This window comes from Nerophis lumbriciformis, linkage group LG22 (genome assembly GCF_033978685.3).
Source record: "Nerophis lumbriciformis linkage group LG22, RoL_Nlum_v2.1, whole genome shotgun sequence".
NCBI classification, from domain to species: Eukaryota; Metazoa; Chordata; class Actinopteri; order Syngnathiformes; family Syngnathidae; genus Nerophis; species Nerophis lumbriciformis.
In genome coordinates this window covers 1,227,925-1,253,037 of record NC_084569.2, presented here as the reverse complement: position 1 = coordinate 1,253,037, position 25,113 = coordinate 1,227,925, and the positions used below count along the sequence as shown (strand labels likewise).

General features: G+C 41.7%; 2 protein-coding genes across 6 annotated transcripts in view; one reads left to right on the top strand and one right to left on the bottom strand.

Moving 5' to 3' along the window:
• Positions 1 to 25,113, top strand: part of LOC140679757 (epsin-3-like) — a 41,945-nt gene that overhangs the window by 3,414 nt on the left and 13,418 nt on the right. For 2 of the 5 annotated variants that reach the window (XM_072915807.1, XM_072915808.1), the window contains exons 2-7: positions 1,604 to 2,309; positions 8,818 to 8,859; positions 15,913 to 16,022; positions 20,209 to 20,256; positions 20,579 to 20,668; positions 24,458 to 24,541. In XM_072915807.1, the coding sequence (XP_072771908.1) occupies positions 1,742 to 2,309; positions 8,818 to 8,859; positions 15,913 to 16,022; positions 20,209 to 20,256; positions 20,579 to 20,668; positions 24,458 to 24,541 (942 nt within the window). In that variant the 5' untranslated portion in view covers positions 1,604 to 1,741. The remainder of the gene's footprint in view (positions 1 to 1,603; positions 2,310 to 8,817; positions 8,860 to 15,912; positions 16,023 to 20,208; positions 20,257 to 20,578; positions 20,669 to 24,457; positions 24,542 to 25,113) is intronic. The other 3 variants (XM_072915810.1, XM_072915809.1, XM_072915811.1) reach the window with 3 other exon arrangements.
• Positions 8,214 to 25,113, bottom strand: part of LOC133615662 (ADP-ribosylation factor-like protein 16) — a 35,502-nt gene continuing 18,602 nt past the window's right edge. Inside the window, exon 6 of the mRNA XM_061974419.2 lies at positions 8,214 to 8,713. Coding sequence (XP_061830403.2) covers positions 8,705 to 8,713 — 9 coding nt within the window. The 3' untranslated portion in view covers positions 8,214 to 8,704. The remainder of the gene's footprint in view (positions 8,714 to 25,113) is intronic.

Sequence of the window (25,113 nt, the reverse complement as noted above, 5' to 3'; positions counted from 1 at the left end):
ATATTTCAGTTGTTTTTATCCTTCTTGGTGGGGACATTGTTGATTGTCATGTCATGTTCGGATGTACATTGTGGACGCCGTCTTTGCTCCACAGTAAGTCTTTGCTGTCGTCCAGCATTCTGTTTTTGTTTACCGGTACTTTGTAGCCAGTTCAGTTCTGCATAACCTTCCCTAAGCTTCAATGCCTTTTCTTAGGGGCACTCACCTTTTGTTTATTTGTGGTTTAAGCATTAGACACCGTTTTACCTGCACACTGCCTCCCGCTGTTTCCGACATCTACCAAGCAATTAGCTACCTGCTGCCACCTACTGATATGGAAGAGTATTACACGGTTACTCTGCCGAGCTCTAGACGGCACCGACACTCAACAACTACACATCATTTGCAGACTATAATTACTGCTTTGCAAACAATATTTTTAACCCAAATAGGTGAAACTAGATAATCTCAGTGGTTGAAAAACACTGAATTAAATGATATTTACAGTTGGACTCTGGTAGAAAGATCCAATCGTCCCAGTCCGTATTTTCCGCACTATTAGCCGCACCTAAAAACCACAAATTTACTCAAAAGCTGACAGTGCGGCTTATAACCCGGTGCGCTTTATATATGGATTAATATTAAGATTCATTTTCATAAAGTTTAGGTCTCGCAACTACGGTAAACAGCCGCCATCTTTTTTCCCCGTAGAAGAGGAAGCGCTTCTTCTTCTACGGTAAGCAACCGCCAAGGTAAGCACCCGCCCCCATAGAAGAGGAAGCGCTTCTTCTTCTACTGTAAGCAACCACCCGCCCCCGTAGAAGAAGAAGCCCCCGGATATTGCGTTTCATTTCATTTGTGTGTTTACATCTGTAAAGACCACAAAATGGCTCCTATTAAGAGACACGCGTACAACGCAGAATTCAAACTCAAGGCAATAAGTCACGCAGTAGAACACGGAAATAGAGCAGCAGCAAGAGAATTGAAGCAACAAGATGACCTGCGCCACTAAGACAGGGAGACAGCGCCGGACGACATACGCCAACATCTGCCAGTGGATCGTAAATGCCTGGGCGGATATATCGGTCTCAACTGTGGTCCGAACTTTCCGGAAGGCAGGATTCACGGAACTGCTGGACAACAATAGCAACATTGACTCTGATGACTTCGACGAGAATTTGGATCCCGTATTCGCCCAACTTTTTAATTCGGACACCGAAGGAGAAGAATTCGAGGGATTTATGAATGAAGAATAACTTCAGAAAGTGAGCGTTATGTTTATTTTGTGTGTTGTGACATTGCTATTGCTCTGCACTATTTTGAATTTTACTATGTTTGTGATTGCACATTTGCACATTACCGTACATTTTGGGAGTGAACAGAGTTGTTAGAACGCTGGTTTTTAATATATTATTAAAGTTTGACTGACCTATCTGACTGTTTTTTTGACATTCCCTTTAGCGCAGTTAGATGCGGCTTATAACACGGGGCGGCTTATAGGTGGACAAAGTTTTGAAATATGCCGTTCATTGAAGGCGCGGCTTATAACCCAGGGCGGCTTATGGTGCGGAAAATACGGTACTTTTGTCTTCAGCACCTAATCAGTTGTCTTCTTCTTACACAGGAACACCCTTGTGGTTGTCACTGAAGTTGCAAACACCTTGACGTTGGATTTTTCTTATTTTTTTTCTGAAGACACTTTTTAACGAAATCCCCAGTTTTTTTTCCCCCACCGGAGCACCTGTGTAAATAACCAGACACCATGACGACCTCATCAATTCGCCGGCAGATGAAAAATGTGGTCAACAGCTACACGGAGGCCGAGATCAAGGTGCGAGAAGCCACCTCCAACGACCCGTGGGGCCCCTCCAGCTCGCTGATGGCGGAAATTGCTGACCTGACCTACAACATGATGGCCTTCACCGAGGTCATGGGTATATTGTGGAGGCGGCTCAACGACCACGGGAAAAACTGGCGCCACGTGTACAAGGCGCTTGGCCTGATGAACTACCTGGTCAAAACGGGCTCGGAACGTGTGGCGCAGGAGTGCCGGGACAACATCTACTCCATTCAGACCCTGAAAGATTTCCAGTACATAGACCGAGACGGACAGGACCAAGGGCAGCACATACGCGAAAAGGCCAAGAATCTGGTTTCTCTGCTGAAGGACCCAGAAAAGCTGAAAAAGGAGAGGAGCCAGGCGTTGAAAACCAAGTCGCGTATGGTGGGGGTGCAATATTCCTTTGGAGATCTGCCTCCTCCGTACCCGGGAAGCCACTCCAGCCATTACGGGACGTACCCGTCCAGGAGCTCACCTTCCTCTGTGCATTGTGAGTAGCATCCTCTTTGATTGACCCTTTAAACAGTCACCCAAGAGTCCAAAAAGGAGGGGTATATTAGATCAGGATCAGGTGACTGTTGGGACAAACCTTTGGTGTGATTTAGTTATCAAAGAAAGTTTCACCAAAAGTTTTGCATCGTTTTAGTGTTCCGTCTCAGTTGTTGTGCGGCCAAATATTGCGTTTAACAAACTAGTCAGTGTGCCCACGTTTCATGGAATGGGGTGCCCAAGTTCAAAAATGCCATTTGCGGCCCTGATGTAATGAATACTCAGCAGCAAGCAACACAAACATTAAAATAGAGAAATAATATTATGCCTTAAAAGATTTTGATCCACAGTACGGTAAATATATTAGTTTAACTAGCTCTAATAAGTGTTTTCTATAAAATATGTTTTGTGTTGATGCTGTATCTTTAGGTGTATGTAACCCATTGATTGGATTTGCATTATTTCTTATGGAGAAAAGTTTTACCATACCATATCATACCATTCCAACTTTGTTCTATTAAATCTTCATTGGACCTTTTGAAACGGATTACTAACGGAAACTGAAGTACTACTGTAATGTTAAAAGGGAACTAAGTTTTTTTGGGGAGTTTTGCCTATTGTTCACAATCATTACGAAAGACATGACGACAGATGTATTTTTTTTAATGCATTCTAACTCCATCCATCCATCCATCTTCTTCCGCTTATCCGAGGTCGGGTCGCGGGGGCAGCAGCCTAAGCAGGGAAGCCCAGACTTCCCTCTCCCCAGCCACTTCGTCCAGCTCTTCCTGTGGGACCCCGAGGCGTTCCCAGGCCAGCCGGGAGACATAGTCTTCCCAACGTGTCCTGGGTCTTCCCCGCGGCCTCCTACCGGTCGGACGTGCCCTAAACACCTCCCTAGGGAGGCGTTCGGGTGGCATCCTGACCAGATGCCCGAACCACCTCATCTGGCTCCTCTTGATGTGGAGGAGCAGCGGCTTTACTTTGAGCTCCTCCCGGATGACAGAGCTTCTCACCCTATCTCTAAGGGAGAGCCCCGCCACCCGGCGAAGGAAACTCATTTCGGCCGCTTGTACCCGTGATCTTGTCCTTTCGGTCATAACCCAAAGCTCATGACCATTGGTGAGGATGGGAACGTAGATCGACCGGTAAATTGAGAGCTTTGCCTTCTGGCTCAGCTCCTTCTTCACCACAACGGATCGATACAGCGTCCGCATTACTGAAGACGCCGCACCGATCCGCCTGTCGATCTCACGATCCACTCTTCCCTCACTCGTGAACAAGACTCCGAGGTACTTATCCTCCACTTGGGGCAAGATCTCCTCCCCAACCCAGAGATGGCACTCCACCCTTTTCCAGGCGAGAACCATGGACTCGGACTTGGAGGTGCTGATTCTCATCCCAGTCGCTTCACACTCGGCTGCGAACCGATCCAGTGAGAGCTGAAGATCCTGGCCAGATGAAGCCATCAGGACCACATCATCTGCAAAAAGCAGAGACCTAATCCTGCAGCCACCAAACCAGATCTCCTCAACGCCTTGACTGCGCCTAGAAATTCTGTCCATAAAAGTTCAGAACAGAATGGGTGACAAAGGGCAGCCTTGGCGGAGTCCAACCCTCACTGGAAACGTGTCCGACTTACTGCCGGTAATGCGGACCAAGCTCTGGCTCTGATCATACAGGGAGCGGACTGCCACAATCAGACAGTCCGATACCCCGTACTCTCTGAGCACTCCCCACAGGACTTCCCGAGGGACACGGTCGAATGCCTTCTCCAAGTCCACAAAACACATGTAGACTGGTTGGGCAAACTCCCATGCACACTCAAGGACCCTACCAAGTTCCACGACCAGGACGAAAACCACACTGTTCCTCCTGAATCCGAGGTTCGACTATCCGGCGTAGCCTCCTCTCTAGTACACCTGAATAGACCTTACCGGGAAGACTGAGGAGTGTGATCCCACGATAGTTAGAACACACCCTCCGGTTCCCCTTCTTAAAGAGAGGAACCACCACCCCGGTCTGCCAATCCAGTGGTACCGCCCCCGATGTCCACGCGATGCTGCAGAGTCTTGTCAACCAAGACAGTCTAACTCCTAAACGTAAATAAAAGTCCGCTTACAGCGCGGCCAATTGGATATCCTCTATTCCACCCGTAAAACCCTATGAAAAAAACATCCAAAAACCGCCAACAATACTCCATTTACATTTCCTGACTTGAATATTAACAAGTGTTAGTGATATTGTTATTATAAGTGCTAACACAGACAAACTATTTATAGCGGCGCCATGATCACGAGCTTGTGTGCCAATGTTGACATGATCGATTGATCAGTTGCTCGTCAAACTTTATTGTAGATTATAAATCATGCATCTCCCCTGGATAACAGAGGGACGAAGACATATTCCCACAAGTTGGTACACTTTGACAGCCAATTTAAACCCGGGAATGGCGAGAAAAGACGCTTGGTTTCACCCCCCTTTTCTTCACGAGGAGTCATTCATCATCTAAATGGGAATATATGAACATCCTAGCAGTCATGCCCCTTATGACAGCAGACTGTGTACAGTAAGTGATGTTTCATTATGTTTGATGGCTCTTCATGAAGTCTGCAGTGAGTAATAATCAGTGATGGGAGTTGAAAAAATAACAAACAATGTGTTTTTGAAATTAAGATGAGCAAAATATGTAAATATTAAATGTGATTATAAAGGTGCCTGTTACTACATTACATATATACTTAAATTATGTATGTGCACCTACTCAGTGGCCTAGTGGTTAGAGTGTCCGCCCTGAGATCGGTAGGTTGTGAGTTCAAACCCCGGCCGAGTCATACCAAAGACTATAAAAATGGGAGCCATTACCTCCCTGCTTGGCACTCAGCATCAAGGGTTGGAATTGGGGGTTAAATCACCAAAAATGATTCCCGGGCGCGGCCACCGCTGCTGCCCACTGCTCCCCTCACCTCCCAGGGTGTGATCAAGGGTGATGGGTCAAATGCAGAGAATAATCTCGCCACACCTAGTGTGTGTGTGACAATCATTGGTACTTTAACTTTAACTTTAACTTTTAAAACAATAATGGATGTTTTTAAGGGCTTTATAGGCAGAATAGAGCAACTCTCAGACGTTACATTGTAAGCAGACTTTTGATCGTATTTATTTACTATTTAGAATGTATTAAAAAAAAAAACGTTTTTGGAATTTAGCGTATCGTTCACAATCATTATGAAAAACAGATGTATTTATTTTCAATGCATTCTAATTGGTAAATAAACGTAAATAAAAGTCTGCTTACAATGGAGCTAAAGGGAGGTCATCTTTTCCGCCTTTCCACCCAAAAACCGCCAACAATACGCCAATTGCATTTCGTGACGTGAATATTAGCTAAGTATTATTAATAATGTTATTATAAACAAACTATTTATAGCGGCGCCTTGGTTACTAGCTTGTGTGGCTTTGTTGACACCACCGAGTGGTGAGCTGCTTCCTCGCCTTTGGGCTGGTGAAAGTTAATTCTCGATCATAAATCATGCCTCTCACCTTGATTGTAGGAGAATAAGGACGTATTAGGACAAGTTGATAACCAATTTAGACCCGGAAATGACAAGAAAGATACAACAAGATGCTTGCTTCTACCCCCCTTTTCCTCTCGAGGATTATGACTTATTCTCCATCTAAATGGGACTATAACAAGATTCTAGCAATCGGCATCCTAATGACAGCAGACATTGTACAGTAAGTGATGTTTTATTATGCGTGTTGGCTCTCATGAAGTCTGCAGTGAGTAGAAATTTTGTGATGTTGAAGAAAAAAGCAAAAGTCGTGATGTGTTTTTTAAATTAATGCGCCGCGTATGCTTCAAATGACCAAAATACATAAATTATTAAATGTTATAATAAATGTGTCTGTTACTATATTACATATATACTTACAGCATGTATATAAAACCTTAATGGAGGTGTTTGGATGGTTTTTAAAGAGCAGAATCGAGCGACTCCCATTGGCTCCATTGTAAGGTGACTTTTGATCGCATTTATTTACTACTAAGAATGCTTCAACAAAATAAAAACATATGTGTTCTTGTCTTATATATGTAATATGAAGAATAGGCAACATTGCAAAAAAAGTGCAGTTCCCCTTTAAGCCTCAGACGATGCACTAATGATAATACAATAATAATATTATACTTTAGAGCTGTCAAATGATTTAAATATTTAATAACGATTAATCACTTTTTATTCATAGTTAACTCGAAATGAATCGCTATAATCGCAGACATATATCATTTTTACATCATTAACAAATGTACCATAGACAGATCATTTTCAAGTTTTTTGGGATTAGACAATTTGTTTGGCTTAATGGCATGTTTATTTAACATTATGCTTTTTTAAATAGCTTAACACAAACTGGACAAAACAGGCTTTTAATGACAATAAAAATAATTACCTACAGTGCGTTGGTGTATCCCTGACAGAATTTAGATTCCTGCTGTAGAAGCACTTGCATTCAGCGAAGAGGAGCTACACTTCCGTTTTACATACCAGTTTTGCATGTTAACTCAAAATGTGGATTTTTTTTATCATTGTTTGATTGTCAAAGGTGTAATCTGTGATATTTCTACCTGAATAAATGCTTCTGATATTGTACAGGTTAATGGTATTCATATCGCTGCATGAAAATGTCTTAACCTTCTGGTTTTATTAATAAAGTCTATTATTCAGCCTGCTAAACATTCTGTAATGGAGGACTATCAACTAGAAGATGTTATAAAAGAATAAACATAATATTTCAGCCTGCAAGAACAATTCCCCCCTATATGCCTTAATTGATGTACTAGCATTTATTTAGGTAGAAATATCACAGATTACATTACAAAACATCTTTGACAACCAAAGAGGCCCACCCCATAGGGTATACCTATATTTTTTACCTACTGGTACCTGTTTTTGTGTATTTGGGATCTGCATAAGTCTTGAAAATGTGAAATCAAACCATTGAAGGCATTGCGGCGATATTTCTAAAACATTTTTGCCTTCCTTTATGCTTACTCCAAACGAGCCGTTTGGAATTTGCCCCATTTGTGACGTTTTTTCCATTGATGATGTCAGCGGATATCTCCATATATGGTAAAGTTTTATTCAAAGAGCTTTGCGCGAGTCTTCAATTGTAGTCCGACGTTATAGTCAATACGTTTCTTCTTTTTCCCATTCCTCTTGTTCTGAGGCAGACTGGCTCATACATGCATGTGCATATTTAGCTGTTGCCATTTCTAATACAAAGTAGCGTACAGTTCAAACTTATATCTGTCGGTAGATTCCATATGGAAGCGTTAAAAACTAAAAAAAAAACTACTCAGTGGCCTAGTGGTTAGAGTGTCCGCCCTGAGATGGGTAGGTTGTGAGTTCAAACCCCGGCCGAGTCGTACCAAAGACTATACAAATGGGAGCCATTACCTCCCTGCTTGGCACTCAGCATCAAGGGTTGGAATTGGGGGTTAAATCACCAAAAATTATTCCCGGGTGCGGCCACCGCTGCTGCTCACTGCTCCCCTCATCTCCCAGGGGGTGATCAAGGGTGATGGGTCAAATGCAGAGAATAATTTTGCCACACTTAGTGTGTGTGTGACAATCATTGGTACTTTAACGGGGAGAAGATGCAGTCGAAGTGGAGGCACGTAAATAAAACCGCCCACAAAACTGCACATGCTGAAGATATGGTCACAAAGCGGCTTCAACATGGTCTGTAAAATATCATCTATGCGAAATTTGGACAAAAGAACCACCATTACATGTTATGTAGACCACAAGGAAGTCTTTTAAACATCTTTGATAACCAAAGAATGATTGTAATGTCAACCATTTTTCATTTTGGTTAGTGTAGTTGGACCGGATGTGACGAGTAGCACTTTTATTTTGAAGTCAGAATTGTGTGATTGCTTTGAGAAGAGGTGTCTTGACATGTTTTTAAGACCGACGTGTCTTTTGGCCATGAAGTGCCTCTAAGCTTCCTCCCGACCGACTTTTCTTTCTGCTAAGTTGTCATCTTATCTCACTAAAGCAGTTACAGTAACAAGCTACATTTGATGTTCTCAATGCACTTAACTGTAATGTGAGCACAGAAGTGAAGCTCCATCTCTCTGCATGCAAGTGCCCCCAGAATTTGGTGGCGGGCTCCAGGACAGGTCACATGTTTGAGTGTACATTTAAAGAGAAAACACAGCCATCCTTCATTTGGCACAATGCAAATCGTCATTGAGGTTATTAGTTATATAGATAGTTATATTTGCCTCGTCTGATGTGCAACATTCAGTCCCAACGAGCGTTGTGCTTTTTATTCTCCACTGACTGTCAGGCATCTGCATTCCTGTCATTCTCCCGTACACAGTCACAGTCAGCTGACCTGCATTGTGCAAAAGACATGAGGCCCACCCTATGTCAAAAACAGAGCAAAATGGATGCCACATTCTGTATGAAATCATGGACATTTTAAATTATCTGTTCCAGGGTCAATCTACCAGCATCAAACAACTGTTATTCAATATCCAGGTGAGGTTTTCTGTTAAACTTGACTTTACTTTTTTAACCATCAAGCAAGTGTTAAAAAAAAAAAAAAAAAGGGTTAGTCACCATGCAGGTGATATATTGTCGATGCTCATGTATTGACTTCTGCCTGTGGAATTGTCGTGTTTTGGAAAATGATTACTATATTCACTATTCCAGGTGATTTACTTGTAGGAGATGTATTCAGTATTGGACATGTCTGGTTGAGCATCGTCATTCCATTGAGTTCAGAAAATATGCCTGTCAATGCAGGCCCGGCCCTAACCAATCTGGCGCCCTAGGCAAGATTTTAGGTGGCGCCCCCCCCACATCGGCAGTGAAGTGTATATACTCACAAGAAACCGAATAGCTTTGTCTTTGACCTTTTTTTTACTTAAAGAAAGCAAATTAACAATCAGAATAGTTAACAAGATAAAAAAAATATGAATAAATAAATGAATGCAAAAAATAAAAAATGAATATATGAAATACAATATTTTTTACATACATATTGCTTAATTAACATTAATGATGTGCACTTTAACAACTAGGCTTACAACTATACCTAATATATAAAGGGGTGGAAAAGTGACTATTACCTGCAGGGCAAACATTAGCTAACCAGAAGGCAATAACAATGTAAACAAAAAACACCTGCTTAAAAGATCTAATACAAATGTCCCTGAGGAATGTAAGGTGGGAGTACTGTAATTACCTAACGTTACATTATTATTTTCCATAACAATTTAGCCCCCTCCACAATATTAACCCGACGTTAAAACAGAACTAGCTACTTATTGATTAGCAATTGCCGAATCATGTAACATTAGCTTAATGCTAAAAAGCCAGGTTACTATCACATTCTGTAACAGACAAATAATTTCATGTAGGCTAACGTTACCTACCTGCTACCTCTGTCTTTTCTCATTTCTCCTCCTTTTCTTTTCTCTTTTTTCTTCCCTGGGCACCTGACAGTTTTGGCCGTTTTGACATCTTGTGTTGATTTTTTGATGTGGTGACGTCCAAAAAGAGTCATGATACGGGAAGGGAGGGGGCGCACCGTGCGGGGGGGGAGGGGGCGTAATATTGTAACAAATAATATTTCTATTATATAGGCTTTACTTTGCATTTTAATTAACGTGGGATTATTTTTTGTATTTAGAAATAATAGTACCAACTTTTTTTTTTTTTTCTCCAACATTTGTGGCACTGGCGTGGCGCCCCCTGATGGACGGCGCCCTTAGCATTTGCCTATATGGCCTATGCCACGGGCCGGCCCTGTGTCAATGTAAAAGGCCCCGTTTACACTAAGCTGGATAAGGTTCACACCTAACCTTATCCGTGTCCACACACACAACAAAGCCACCGTTTAAGACCCCCTCCGTCCGCCGGCACAACGCCACCTACTACCAGTGACGTGCGGTGAGGTTGATGGCTGGTGAGGCACTGACTTCATCACAGTCAGATTTACAAACATATGAACCCTAAAGAGTATCTTATTCACCATTTGATTGGCAGCAGTTAACGGGTTATGTTTAAAAGCTCATACCAGCATTCTTCCCTGCTTGGCACTCAGCATCAAGGCTTGGAATTGGGGGTTAAATCACCAAAAATGATTCCCAGGCGTGGCGCCGCTGCTGCCCACTGCTCCCCTCACCTCCCAGGGGGTGATCAAGGGGATGGGTCAAATGCAGACGACAAATTTCATTACACCTAGTGTGTGTGTGACAATCATTGCTACTTTAACTTAACTTTAACTTTACACATACAAACTGTAGCACACAAAAAAGCACATTTAATAAAAAAAACGTTATTATGGTCTTACCTTTACTTATAAATGAAGTCCATGCGCCGCAACTAAAGCCCTCACTTCAACTTTCCACGTGCAAGATTGAATCTATTTTAAAAAGTGTAACCGAGGGTTTATAAATGTGGCCTATACTGTATGAAACTACAAAATAACAAACACGGAGGCTCCAGTTTACACGAGGACCACTTTATTTACTTTCTTTCAAAAACCTCCGCAACGTGACATCACTTCCGCTCTTAGCGCCTTTAAAATAAGAGCTCAAGGCATATACTGTATAACAGCGCATAACAGGAACTTAACATCACAAAGAGGAAAGCCCATAAAAATAGGTTACAAAAGTTATTTAATAAGAAGCCAAAAAGTGCAAAAACAATAATGTTCGTGTTGGAGGAGTTGTGAATTAGATACACAAGCAGTCTGCAGGTGTACCTAATGTTGTGTCCCTGCAGTCATTCACAACTCCTCCAACACGAACATTATTGTTTTTGCACTTTTTGGCTTCTTATGAAATAACTTTTTTAAATAGATTCAATCTTGCACGTGGAAAGTTTAAGTGTGGGCTTTAGTTGATATAACAATTCTACGGCGGGGGTGCAGGAGGCGAGCCTCAGCCAGTGCGTCTTTTGCAGCTGTTTTATGATCGCTCAGCACAAGAAATACGTTACACACATACAGTTGTTGACAAAATACACTGTACATTATATACCTCAGCTAACTAAACTATGGAAATGTATAATATAATTCATATAGCAATACAGTCTCACTGCACAGCAGGCCAGCAGTTAGCCGAGTCCGGAATCCATGTTGCGGCACTGAGTGACGTGCCTCAACTGGCTGCTGTTCACCGCACCGTCTCTTCTCAGTATTTGAACGGCAAATGTGAAAATTCAGCGATTTTGAATAAAAATAATCTAAAACTGGTGAAGTTAAATGGAAAATAACTTTATAGTATAATCACTGGATACATATAACAATTTAATTTTTTTTTTCTTTTTACATTTTTTTTTCTTTCCATGATGGCAGGTGAGGCCCTGCCTCACCTGCCTCTAGTGACTGCACGTCACTGCCTAGTACGCATGCGCGGAAAATGCGCACGTCATAGTCACCTCCAGTGTTGCTTTGTGTGCAAGTTCTTAAATGTAACTTATCTGAACAATATCCAGTGTTGTGCTATTTCAATGAACTGGAATCCAGTGTGCTGTGGGGCCCTATTGTAGTGAATCACACCTGAGCCATCATGCATCCGTCCATTTTCTACCGCTTGTCCCTTTTGGGGTTGCGGGGGGTGCTGGAGCCTATCTCAGCTGGACAAGTCGCCACCTCATCACAGGGCCAACACAGATAGACAGACAACATTCACACTCACATTCACACACTAGGGACCATTTAGTGTTGCCAATCAACCTATGCCCAGGTGCATGTCTTTGGAGGTGGGAGGAGCCTATCCCCAGGTGTATGTCTTTGGAGGTGGGAGGAAGCCAGATCATAAATTAATCAAATCTTTAGTGGACACGTAAACAATTTGATAAAGAACATTTTACATCAATCAAACTAGGGATCTAGAAATGTGGTCAGGACACTCTTCACTCTTTTGCCTTCACCTTCATTGTCCATTCCTTTTTGGTGACTTTATATACTCTGGACCTAGATGTTGAGTCCGCTACATACATGGCGGACAATAACTGATACAGTCTGCTTTGCCAGTCCAAAAGCATTCGCCGTTTTCCTCGACGGCCAGGTAACACAAAGCACACGCTATCTTTTTTTAATCACATCCACGGGAAATCGCATTCTCGTTGTCTCTCCTTCGACAAATGGACGAAGTTTTTCGCTAAATAAAATCACAGCTGACCCGGTCGGACATTGGAAAGTTCTCTTGCCGTCTGAGAAGTGTTGTATCCCAAATAGCTGCAATGGCTTTCTCTTAAGGTATTCATGTGTGATTTCCACAAGCGTCTGTACATGTAGAAGAAGGAGAAACACGTTCACATTTAAATGATTGTAAAACCCTGATATATAATCACACTTTGATAAACTCACGGAGCAGTTATATTGCTCTTTTCCTGGAGATGTGTGCTACCTGTTAAAGACCGAGGCATGAAGTTCAATACATTGATGGTGTAAGTATGGGGAAAATGTACATTTAAGGCAAACACAGGCAGTGTTTCTTCTTCTTTGTCTTTTATGGTGGTTGGCATCCATCTTCATGTTGCATTACCGCCAATCTATTGCTTTGGAGTGTGGGTGAGACTGTAGTTTACAATCTGATCAATTTTCTTTTTCCTTTTTTTTTTCTTTTGCTATCTGTAGTGAAATGAAAGAAACCGAGTGAACTCGCTTGTTGGTCTTTGCTATCTTAGAAAAACACACAAGTTGAAGCTTCTAAGAACCTTGTATAAATGTTCCGGATCACGCCCAAAATGGAACCAATTGTTCCTTATCCCGTTTCAGACATTTCCTGAAATTTTCATGAACATTTCCCCCTAATCTTTTGAGTTTGGTTACTAACTAACTAACTAAATAACACACCTTTGCAATTATATATAAATAACCTCCTGGCGGCTCTCAACAAGAACCGGTTTTCGATTCCCATCCACACTGAATCATCCAGAAAGCATCAGCCTCTCCGTTTTTCCCTTTTATTTTGAAGATGATTAACCAAGCTTGTTTGGATCATTCCCTTGTTATCATATACAGTACAGGCCAAAAGTTTGGACACACCTTCTCATTTTAATGCGTTTTCTTTATTTTCATGACTATTTACATTGTAGATTGTCACATCAAAACTATGACACCTGTGAAGTGAAAACCATTTCAGGTGACTACCTCTTGAAGCTCATGGAGAGAATGCTAAGAGTGTGCAAAGCAGTAATCAGAGCAAAGGGTGGCTATTTTGAAGAAACTAATTTAAAAAACGGTCTTGCTTCAACAGCACAATACTGGTCCTGTAGTTGTAGAAGATGTCTCAAAACCTCATCAGGAGTCTCGACAACACCCGAAAATGGCCAAAAATGTATAATTTTCGAAAACTTTTTTTTCGCTAAAATGTCGTAAGGGGGAACCTTATTTAAAAAAACGGTCTTAATTCAACAGCACAATGCTGGTCCTGTATATGTAGGAGATGTCTCAAAACCTCCTCAGGAGTCTCGACAACACCCGCAAATGGCAGAACATTTATATTTTTCGCAAACTTTTTTTCGCTAAAATGTCTTAAGGGGGAACCCTTACATAAAAATTTAAAAAATGTTTTCAATTATTTCCCCTTTTTTTTTTGTTAAGTACATAACTCCACATGTGTTCATTCATAGATTTGATGTGACAATCTACAATGTAAATAGTCATGGAAATAAAGAAAACACATTGAATGAGGAGAAGGTGTGTTCTGTACTGTATGTAAGAGTACCTTGCTATTATTTACCTTCTTTGTACCATAACTTTACTAATATTTAGCGAAACGTCTGATTGACATCAAACACTTCAAATAGGATTGACAAATGTTACCTGCGCCAGACCTAGAAGAATCTGGAGCAGTGGAAACGGTTCCACAGGCTCGGTAGAGTGCTAGAAACACGACTCATCGCCTGTTTTATCACAGATAGTGTTGTCAATCTGTTACAAAAAACTCCATGTTTACAGTATTCTCAGTCAGGAGCATACTGGCTTCTTCAGGCAGGCTACTTTATGCATCTGCTACCTCAGTGTTTTTCAACCACTGGTGTGCCGTGAGATACAGTCTGGTGTGCCGTGGGAGATTATCTAATTTCACCTATTTGTGTTAAAAATATTTTTTGCAAACCAGTAATTATAGTCTGCAAATGATGTGTTGTTGTTGAGTGTTGGTGCTGTCTAGAGCTCGGCAGAGTAACCGTGTAATACTCTTCCATATCAGTAGGTGGCAGCAGGTAGCTAATTGCTTTGTAGATGTCGGAAACAAAAGGTGAGTGCCCCTAAGAAAAGGCATTGAAGCTTAGGGAAGGCTATGCAGAACGAAACTAAAACTGAACTGGCTACAAAGTAAACAAAACCAGAATGCTGGACGACAGCAAAGACTTACTGTGGAGCAGAAAAGGCGTCCACAAAGTACATCCGAACATGACATGACAATCAACAATGTCCCCACAAAGAAGGATAAAAAAACTGAAATATTCTTGATTGCTAAAACAAAGTAGGTGCGGGAAATACCGCTCAAAGGAAGACATGAAACTGCTACAGGGAAAATACCAAAAAAAGAGAAAAAGCCACCAAAATAGGAGCGCAAGACAAGAACTAAAACACTACACACAGGAAAACAGCAAAAAAGTCCAAATAAGTCAGGGTGTGATGTGACAGGTGGTGACAGTACACCTACTTTGAGACAAGAGCTATAGTGATGCATGCTTGGTTATGCTTTAAAGTCATATCCAACAATTGACTTTTTACTGTCAACTGAGTTTCGTTTTATTTAATGATTTCTGCTGGTGGTGTGCCTCTGGATTTTTTCAATGCAAAAAATGTGCCTTGGCTCAAAAAAGGTTGAAAAACACTGTGCTACCTGTCTTGTTGGACTCAGGTACTGCACGTTAATTTGGAGAAGCCCCCCTTCCCCTCAAAAGTCAAATTCAGATGAGGCGCTTTTTTCAGAATACATTCAGGGCTTGAGCCCAATTTGCCATCCACTAACTCTACCCTGTTGTTGAGCATACAAAAGTGGTACTCAAATATTTTTTGACGGTGTGGATGATTGTGGGCCACATTGAAAGTTGTGATACAGTAGCAGAGCATGTCTGCAGACGGTATCTGACTGTTCCTGTTCCTCTCAAGCCTTCACTACCATATGGTACATGAAGAGTTCCTTACATACTTTAAAACTTGAAACAAGTGGTCACTTCACACCTTGTTTGCATGGTCCGGTGCTACCCCACCTTGACCAAACCATCAGCCAAAACCTGAACTCGAGTTCTAGAAACCCTTCCAGAGGCTTTTTGCGATGGGCCCTGCTCCAATTCCCCTGGCACCCCCTCTCGTTAGCTCTCTCTGCACAGGCCCAGCATTGTTCTCAGTGCAGGCGCTGTGTCAAGTAACAACAACAACAAAGATGCTAAACAACAAGCCACAGAAGATGAATTAACATGCAATGTGTGTACCAGCGCCTTTCTGACCACTCAAAAACGAAGCCAGAGTGTTTTTGTTATGGCCTCTTTTACACTATCAATATGTCAATCGACCATCGTTCAACACTTTCCTCTCCTCTCCTTCCTCTGGCTCCACAGCCTCCTCTTCCTCCTCGCCTAGACTAGCGCCAGATTTGGAGCAGGCTCGGCCCACTACCAGCGGAGAGGAGGAGCTTCAGCTGCAGCTGGCCTTGGCCATGAGCCGGGAGGCGAGTGAAAAGCACACACACACACACACACACACACACACACACACACACACACACACACACACACACACACACACAAGCCATTTTTTTCATCTTAATTTTTTCTAAGATAAACAATTTTATGAAAAGTCTTACCAATAGTTCAGAGGTACAAACAAATTAGTGTAAGGTAAAAATGTTTCCCTTCATTTTATTTATTTTTTTAATTTAATTTAATTTCCATTTTTAATAAAGATTTTTATGCAAATTGTTCAGATATAATATGAGAGCCAATGTAGTGTAAATGGAATGTTTTGCCTTAATAGTAATTAACAGTAATTTTTTGCCTTAATAGTAATTTAAAAAAATCTTTTTTTAAGTACACATTTGTATTTATTATTAAATCCCAGTTTTGTGTTTTGAATTACAACTTTAGACAAAGTCTTAACTTGGTTCCAAAGTAGATGAAAACAATGTTTTGCCATAAAAATGTTAAAAACAATTTACATTTCATTTGTATTATTATTTTGTAATTTTTTCTGACATTTTTTAGCATTTGAAAAAATATATATTTTACGCAAAGTCTAAATCAACAATGGTTCTGAGGTACTTACTGAAGTATAAATTATTTTTTTAATTACTTTTTTTTGTTTAATAAATGTTTGACATTTTTAAATAAACACTTTATGCACATTCTAAATACACAATGGTTCTGAGGTACATGTCAACAAGTGTAGTTTTAGCAAAATAATACTAAATACTATACTGCTGAACAGGGGCGCTGCTAGGGATTTTGGGCCCCATGAAAAGAATCTTTACAGGGCCCCCAACACAGTGTCATTATTTTTTCTGTATTATAATTTAATCATCATTAGGGGCCTCTCTGGGCCCCCCTCCATCATGGGCACCTAGAATCAGTCTCCTTTACCCCCCCTTTTCGGCGCCCCTGCTGCTGAAGAAACTGAGCAACATGTCTTATGACCAAGACTTTAGCACAGCACAGTTTATACTCAGCAAATAAAGTGCAGTATACAATGGGTACGGAAAGTATTCAGACCCCTTTACATTTTTCAGTCTTTGTTTCATTGTAGCAATTTCCTAAAATCAAAAAAGTGAATTTTATTTCTCATTAATGTACTTTTGACAGAAAAAAACAGAAATTTAGAATTCTTTGCAAATGTATTAAAAATGTTTTTTTAAATAACTCATGGTCGTAAGTAGTCAAACCCTTTGCTGTGACACTCATATTTAACTCACATGCTGTCCATTTCTTCCGATCCTCCTTGAGGTGGTTCTGCTCCTTCATTGGAGTCCAGCTGCATTTAATTAAACTGATTTCACTTCATTAGGAAAGACTCACACCTGTCTATATCAGACCTTACAGCTCACAGTGCATGTCAGAGCAAATGAGAATCATGAGGTCGGAGGAACTGCCCAAGGATCTTAGAGACAGAATTGTGGCAAGGCACAGATCTTGCCAAGTTTGTGAAATATTTTCTGCAGCACCTAAGGTTCCTAAGAGCACAGTGTCCTCATTAATCCTTAAAAGAGGTTTGGGCCGACCGCAATTCTTCCTAGACCTGGCTGTCCAGCAATCGTGGGAGAAGAGCCTAGGTGAGAGAGGTAAAGAAGAAACCAGTGGTCACTGTGGCTGATCTCCAGAGATGCAGTAGAGAGATGGCAGAAAGTTCCACAAAGTCATCTATCACTGCAGCCCTCCACCAGTTGGGGCTTTATAGCAGAGTGGCCCGACGGAAGCCTCTCCAAGAGTTCACCAAGAAACACATGAAGGACTCCCAGACATTGAGAAATAAGATTATCTGGTCTGATGAGATCAAGATTGAACTTTTTGGCATTATTTCTAAGCTGTATGTGTGGAGAAAACCAGGCACTGCCCATCACATTCCAAATAAAAACCCAACAGTGAAACAAGGTGGTGGCAACATCATGCTATGGGGGTGTTTTTCAGCTGCAGGGACAGGACGACTGGTTGCAATTGGAGGATAGTTGAATGCGGCCAGGTACATAAATATCCTGGAAGAAAACCTTTTCCAGAGTGCTCAGGACCTCAGTGCACAACTAAAATAACAAAGGAGTGGCTTCCAAACAACTCTGTGACCATTCTTGACTGGTCAAGCTAATTGGGCATCTTTGGAGAGACCTGAAATGGCCATCCACCAACGTTCATTATCCAACCTGACAGTGCTGGAGAGGATCTGCAAGGAGTGGATCCAGGAGTGAAAAACTCGTCGCATCAATCCCAAGAAGACTCATGGCCGACGAGCTCAAAAGGTGCTTCTACTCAATACTGAGCCAAGGGTTGAGTTGAGTTGAGTTTGAGTTTATTTCGAACATGCAAGTATACAACATCATACATCACAATCTCCAGTTTCTCTATTCAACATGTTCGAAAAGGAGTAGGAAGAAGCAGAGCTTATTTAATCCTACCCCTTTTATTTTACATAACAGTTGCTAAAACTTTTGTTCACTTCCTGTTCTCAATTTATTCACAATATACTCCATAAGTAATCACAATAAAAATAAGTAAATAAATAATAATTGGTGAAGTAAGTTACATTTCATATGTTGAGATAAGTAAGATTAGTTTGTGAGTGAATGGATGAGTTAAATAAATACAGAATGTTTATTATGGTTCTTCTTCTTTTTACTTTGTAAACACTTTAAGTTTGAAGAGTTTCTTAAAGTGAATCATAATAGTACATTGTTTGATTGCTTTGCTTAATCCATTCCATCATTGAATTCCACATACTGATATACTGAAGGTCTTAAGCGTTGTACGTGCATACAAATGTTTTGAATTACATTTCTCTCTAAGATTATATTTCTCCTCTTTTGTTGAGAAGAATTGTTGTATATTCTTGGCTAGCAGGTTATAGTTTGCTTTGTGTATCATTTTAGCTGTTTGCAAATTCACTATGTCGTAGAATTTCAGTATCTTTGATTCAATAAATAAAGGATTTGTGTGTTCTCTATATCCAACATGATGTATTATTCTAACTGATCTTTTTTGTAACACCGTTAATGAATGAAGTGTACTTTTGTAGTTATTTCCCCATATTTCTACACAGTAACTCAGATATGGTAACACTAGTGAGCAGTAGAGAACATGAAGTGATTTTTTGTCTAGAACATGTTTTGCTTTATTCATTATTGACGTGTTTCTTGCTACTTTATGTTGTATATTTTTTACGTGAGATTTCCAGTTCAATTTATCATCAATCATTATACCAAGAAATTTGGTTTCATTTACTCTTTCAATTTCTATTCCGTCTATTTGTATTTGTGTTTGACTTTCTCTTCTACTGTTACCAAATAGCATTATTTTAGTTTTACTGAGATTCAACGATAGTCTGTTTTTGTCAAACCATCTTTTTCATTTGTTAATTTCTTCTGTTATTATTTGTATTATCTTCTGTGTGTTCTCTCCTGAACAAAACGCTGTTGTATCATCCGCAAATAATACTAACTTGAAATCTTTTGTAACTTTACAAATGTCATTTATATATAGATTGAATAATTTAGGTCCTAGTATTGATCCCTGAGGTACACCACAGGATATATTTAGCGTTGTAGAGGTGTGTTCGCCTAATTTCACGTATTGTTTCCTGTTCATTAGATAACTTCTTATCCAGTTTAAGACTAACCCTCTGATTAGATAACTTCTGAAGGGTCTGAATACTTATGACCATGTCGTATTTTAGTTTTTCCTTTTTAATACATTTGCAAAAAATTCTACATCTTTGTTTTTTTCCTGTCAAGGTGGGTGCTGAGTGTACATGAATGAGAAATAAAAGGAACTTTTTTGATTTTAGCGAATGGCTGCAATGAAACAAAGAGTGAAAAATCAAAAGGGGTCTGAATATAGAAAGATGCACGGTTGTCTTTCTTTCAGGTGTGCTGCCCTGCTAAGGCATTAAAGCTAACTTATGCATTCCAACTATTGTCTGAGAACAGAAGGTGTTAGTCTCTGACTCAGCCACTAATGGCACTTACAGTAGATCCATCACTGGGAAGACTGGACGTGTGCATCGATTCACACCCAAGAAGCCAAGCAGTAGCCCGCCCTGGCCTTCACTGCACTACCGGAGAGCAGCGTAGTTTAAATTTCATGTTTGCGTATCAAGTGAATGAATTGCATCTTCAACTTTTTCATCACCCCCCCTTCCCCCTCCTTCATGACCCTTAGTCTGATGAAAACAGCGAGTTGCAGAGTGCCGGCAAGACAGTCAAGAAGGTACAAATTCACTCAGGGTCAAGGAAGCTTTGTTTTTCCTCTTTTTCTTCTTGCTAGAAATGTGACACAATGTATGGACAAAAGTATTGAGACACAACTTTGCATACAATTCCGTGTCGTTGTAAAAGCCATTTGTTCCAACACTTTTACCCATATAATGTGTATAGTGGTCAACATGGACTATGCAACTCTCCACCATTAATCAATCAAAGTGCTCTCCTTGTTGGTGTGAGAGCTCAGGTATCTCAGGGTGGTGGTGGTGGTGCGGGTCAAAGTCGATCTAAAAACATCTACTTGTTTTTGGGGTTTTTCTTCCTCATAGCCTTCCAAGCCTATGCCGGCCACAATGGACATGGACGATGACGCTCAACTGAAGTTAGCTCTGAACATGAGCAAGGAGACGCTCGTACAGGTACGCCACCGGTCACAATATTAGATGTGTTTCCTTAATATATATTGATGACCTTATTTAGCTGCTTATTTAGCTGAACCTCGGATTCAGGAGGAACAGTGTGGTTTTCGTCCTGGTCGTGGAACTGTGGACCAGCTCTATACTCTCGGCAGGGTCCTTGAGGGTGCATGGGAGTTTGCCCAACCAGTCTACATGTGCTTTGTGGACTTGGAGAAGGCATTCGACCGTGTACCCCGGGAAGTCCTGTGGGGAGTGCTCAGAGAGTATGGGGTAACGGACTGTCTTATTGTGGCGGTTCGCTCCCTGTATAATCGGTGTCAGAGCTTGGTCCGCATTGCCGGCAGTAAGTCGGACACGTTTCCAGTGAGGGTTGGACTCCGCCAAGGCTGCCCTTTGTCACCGATTCTGTTCATAACCTTTATGGACAGAATTTCTAGGCGCAGTCAAGGCGTTGAGGGTATCTGGTTTGGTGGCTGCAGGATTAGGTCTCTGCTTTTTGCAGATGATGTGGTCCTGATGGCTTCATCTGGCCAAGATCTTCAGCTCTCACTGGATCGGTTCGCAGCCGAGTGTGAAGCGACTGGGATGGGAATCAGCACCTCCAAATCCGAGTCCATGGTTCTCGCCCGGAAAAGGGTGGAGTGCCATCTCCGGGTTGGGGAGGAGATCTTGCCCCAAGTGGAGGAGTTCAAGTACCTTGGAGTCTTGTTCACGAGTGAGGGAAGAGTGGATCGTGAGATCGACAGGCGGATCGGTGCGGCATCTTCAGTAATGCGGACGCTGTATCGATCCGTTGTGGTGAAGAAGGAGCTGAGCCAGAAGGCAAAGCTCTCGATTTACCGGTCGATCTACGTTCCCATCCTCACCTATGGTCATGAGCTTTGGGTCATGACCGAAAGGACAAGATCACGGGTACAAGCGGCCGAAATGAGTTTCCTCCGCCGGGTGGCGGGGCTCTCCCTTAGAGATAGGGTGAGAAGCTCTGTCATCCGGGGGGAGCTCAAAGTAAAGCCGCTGCTCCTCCATATCGAGAGGAGCCAGATGAGGTAGTTCGGGCATCTGGTCAGGATGCCACCCGAACGCCTCCCTAGGGAGGTGTTTCGGGCACGTCCGACCGGTAGGAGGCCACGGGGAAGACCCAGGACACGTTGGGAAGACTATGTCTCCCGGCTGGCCTGGGAACGCCTCGGGATCCCCCGGGAGGAGCTGGACGAAGTGGCTGGGGAGAGGGAAGTCTGGGCTTCCCTGCTTAGGCTGCTGCCCCCGCGACCCGACCTTGGATAAGCGGAAGAAGATGGATGGATGGATGGATGGATTTAGCTGCAGTATATGAGAGAGACACAGGTCACAATGGTGCTTGGGAAATAGCTTCTTATGCACTGCTTCTAAAAGATTGCATTTCTCTGTATAAGTGCCTCCAACACAGAATGGGCAACCCCGCAATGTTCCACCTTTGGAGGTAGTTTGAAAGTAGTGTGAATGTGGCTTGTATGATGTCTTGCAGTACTACACCATTGCAAAGTACTGTACAACCACAACAATAAACACATTCGGTTTATTATAATAAGGTCACCTGGGGGATAGGTTGATTGGCAACACTAAATTGGCCCTAGTGTGTGAATGTTGTCTGTCTATCTGTGTTGGCTCTGTGATGAGGTGGCAAATTGTCCAGGGTGTACCCCGCCTTCCGCCCGAATGCAGCTGAGATAGGCTCCAGCACCCCCCATGACCCCAAAAGGGATAAGCGGTAGAAAATGGATGGATGGATGGATAATAAGGTCATTTAGATCACTGGTATTTAGTTGGCTAGGACTATGATGCTGTCCACTTACATTGGGGAGAAGTTGTGCAGTGACACCACTGGGTAAATAGGTATTACTGCCACTTCCAGGACTGGAGTGGAATACTACACACTTTTCAAGTCAAGTAGACATGTTTAGGATTGACTGGCCTTGGTGGAGGTCACTGTGTCAATGTATTTATCTACAAAACCCAAAAGCAGTGAAGTTGTCACGTTGTGTAAATGGTAAATAAAAAGAGAATACAACAAATCCTTTTCAACTTATATTCAATTGAATAGACTGCAAAGACAAGATATTTCATGTTCACACTGAGAAACTATTGTTTTTTTTCAAACAATCATGAACTTAGAATTTAATGGCAGCAACACATTACAAAAAAGTTGTCAGAGGGGCATTTTTACCAGTGTGTTACATGGCCTTTCCTTTTAACAACACTCAGTAAAGGTTTGGGAACTGAGGAGACACATTTTTGAAGTGGAATTATTTCCCATTCTTGCTTGATGCACAGCTTAAGTTGTTCAACAGTCTCCCTTCTCATATTTCAGCCTTCATATTGCACCACACATTTTCAATGTCTGGACTACAGGCAGGCCAGTCTAGTACCCGCACTCTTTTACTATGAAGCCACACTGTTGTAACATGTGGCTTGTCATTGTCTTGCTGAAATAAGCAGGGGCGTCCATCATAACGTTGCTTGGATGGCAACATATGTTGCTCCAAAACCTGTATGTACCTTTCAGCATTAATGGTGCCTTCACAGATGTGTAAGTTACCCATATCTTGGGCACTAATACACCCCCATACCATCACACATGCTGCCTTTTACACTTTGCGCCTAGAACAATCCGGTTGGTTCTTTTCCTCTTTGATCCGGAGGACACAACGTCCAGAGTTTCCAAAAACAGTTTGAAATGTGGACTCATCAGACCACAGAACACTTTTCCACTTTGCATCAGTCCATCTTAGATGAGCTCGGGCCCAGCGAAGCGTTTCTGGGTGTTGTTGATAAATGGCTTTGGCTTTTCATAGTACAATTTTAACTTGCACTTACAGATGTAGTGACCGACTGTAGTTACTGACAGTGGTTTTCTGAAGTGTTCCTGAGCCCATGTGGTGATATACTTTATACACTGATGTTGCTTTTTGATGCAGTACCGCCTGAGGGATCTAAGGTCCGTAATATCATGGCTTACGTGCAGTGATTTCTCCAGATTTTCTGAACCTTTTGTTGATATTACGGAGCGTAGATGGTGAAATCCCTAAATTCCTTGCAATACCTGGTTGAGAAATGTTGTTCTTAAACAATTTGCTCAGGCATTTGTTGACAAAGTGGTGACCCTCGCCCCGTCCTTGTTTGTGAACGACTGAGCATTTCATGGAAGCTGCTTTTATACCCAAGCATGGCACCCACCTGTTCCCAATTAGCCTGTTCACCTGTTGGATGTTCCAAATAAGTCTTTGATGAGCATTCCTCAACTTTCTCAGTCGTTTTGCCACTTGTGCCAGCTTTTTTGAAACCTGTTGCAGGAATCAAATTCCAAATGAGCTAATATTTGCAAAAAATACATTTTTCCAGTTCAATCGTTAAATATTTTGTCTTTGCAGTCTATTCAATTGAATACAAGTTGAAAAGGATTTGCAAATCATTGTATTCTCTTTTTATTTACCATTTACCGTGTTTTTCGGAGTATAAGTCGCACCTGCCGAAAATGCATAATAAAAAAGGAAAAAAAACATATAAGTCGCACTATGAAAAAAACTGCGACTTAATAGTTCGAAAAATACGATACACAACATGACAACTTCACTGCTTTTGGGGTTTGTAGAATCCACTGTTCTGTCATTTCATGATGGCAACAAAATAGAAGCACTGTAAGAGGTCATGGCGGGTAACGCTCACCTTCTTACTTTCATGACCAGAGAATGTTCCATCTCGCCCGCAGTTCCTGATATAAGGTCTGATGCCCGTGTGTGTATCTGTTGACAGGAGAAGCTCAGTCGTCAAGGCGACGAGTCGATGCTGCGGAAAGCTTTGGAGGAGAGCAAACGTGAGATGTCGTCTAAAGGCGGGGTATGCAATTTTGGGGTACAGATGCTTGCTGGGGGGAAAGTAGAGAGCTTTCATTGGGGGTTGGATTTGTATTGACATTTACCATAAACTCTGTAATTATAGCTGAGTAAGGTTAATTGGAATCAGGCTATAATCTGATATATCTACACTGACATGTTGGAGTGCATGAGAAATTGGAGAGGAAAAGCTGTATATTGTACAACAAAGCAGCAACGGTATGGAGCAGACTGCTCAGTCAGCATTTATGGCGATTGTCAAGAGCATGGCATGTGTAATGCATGACTTTCACACCCGCTCACTGGACATGCTTTCACATAAATGCAGAGCTGCTGGGTCCTGACCACTCACGATACTTGAAATGCAGATACAGCCACAATGTTGTTTCACCCAGTGCACCTGCAGCTCATGCTGCCGACAACTATAGGAATATCTACAGTTGTTGAACGTGGTTATGGTTTGAGTTTGTTTTGAACATGCATGCATACAACATGATACATCACAATTTCCTCTGTTCAACATGTTCAAAAATGACTAAGAAGAGGCAGAGTTTACAGGTAAAAGCCAGTAAATTA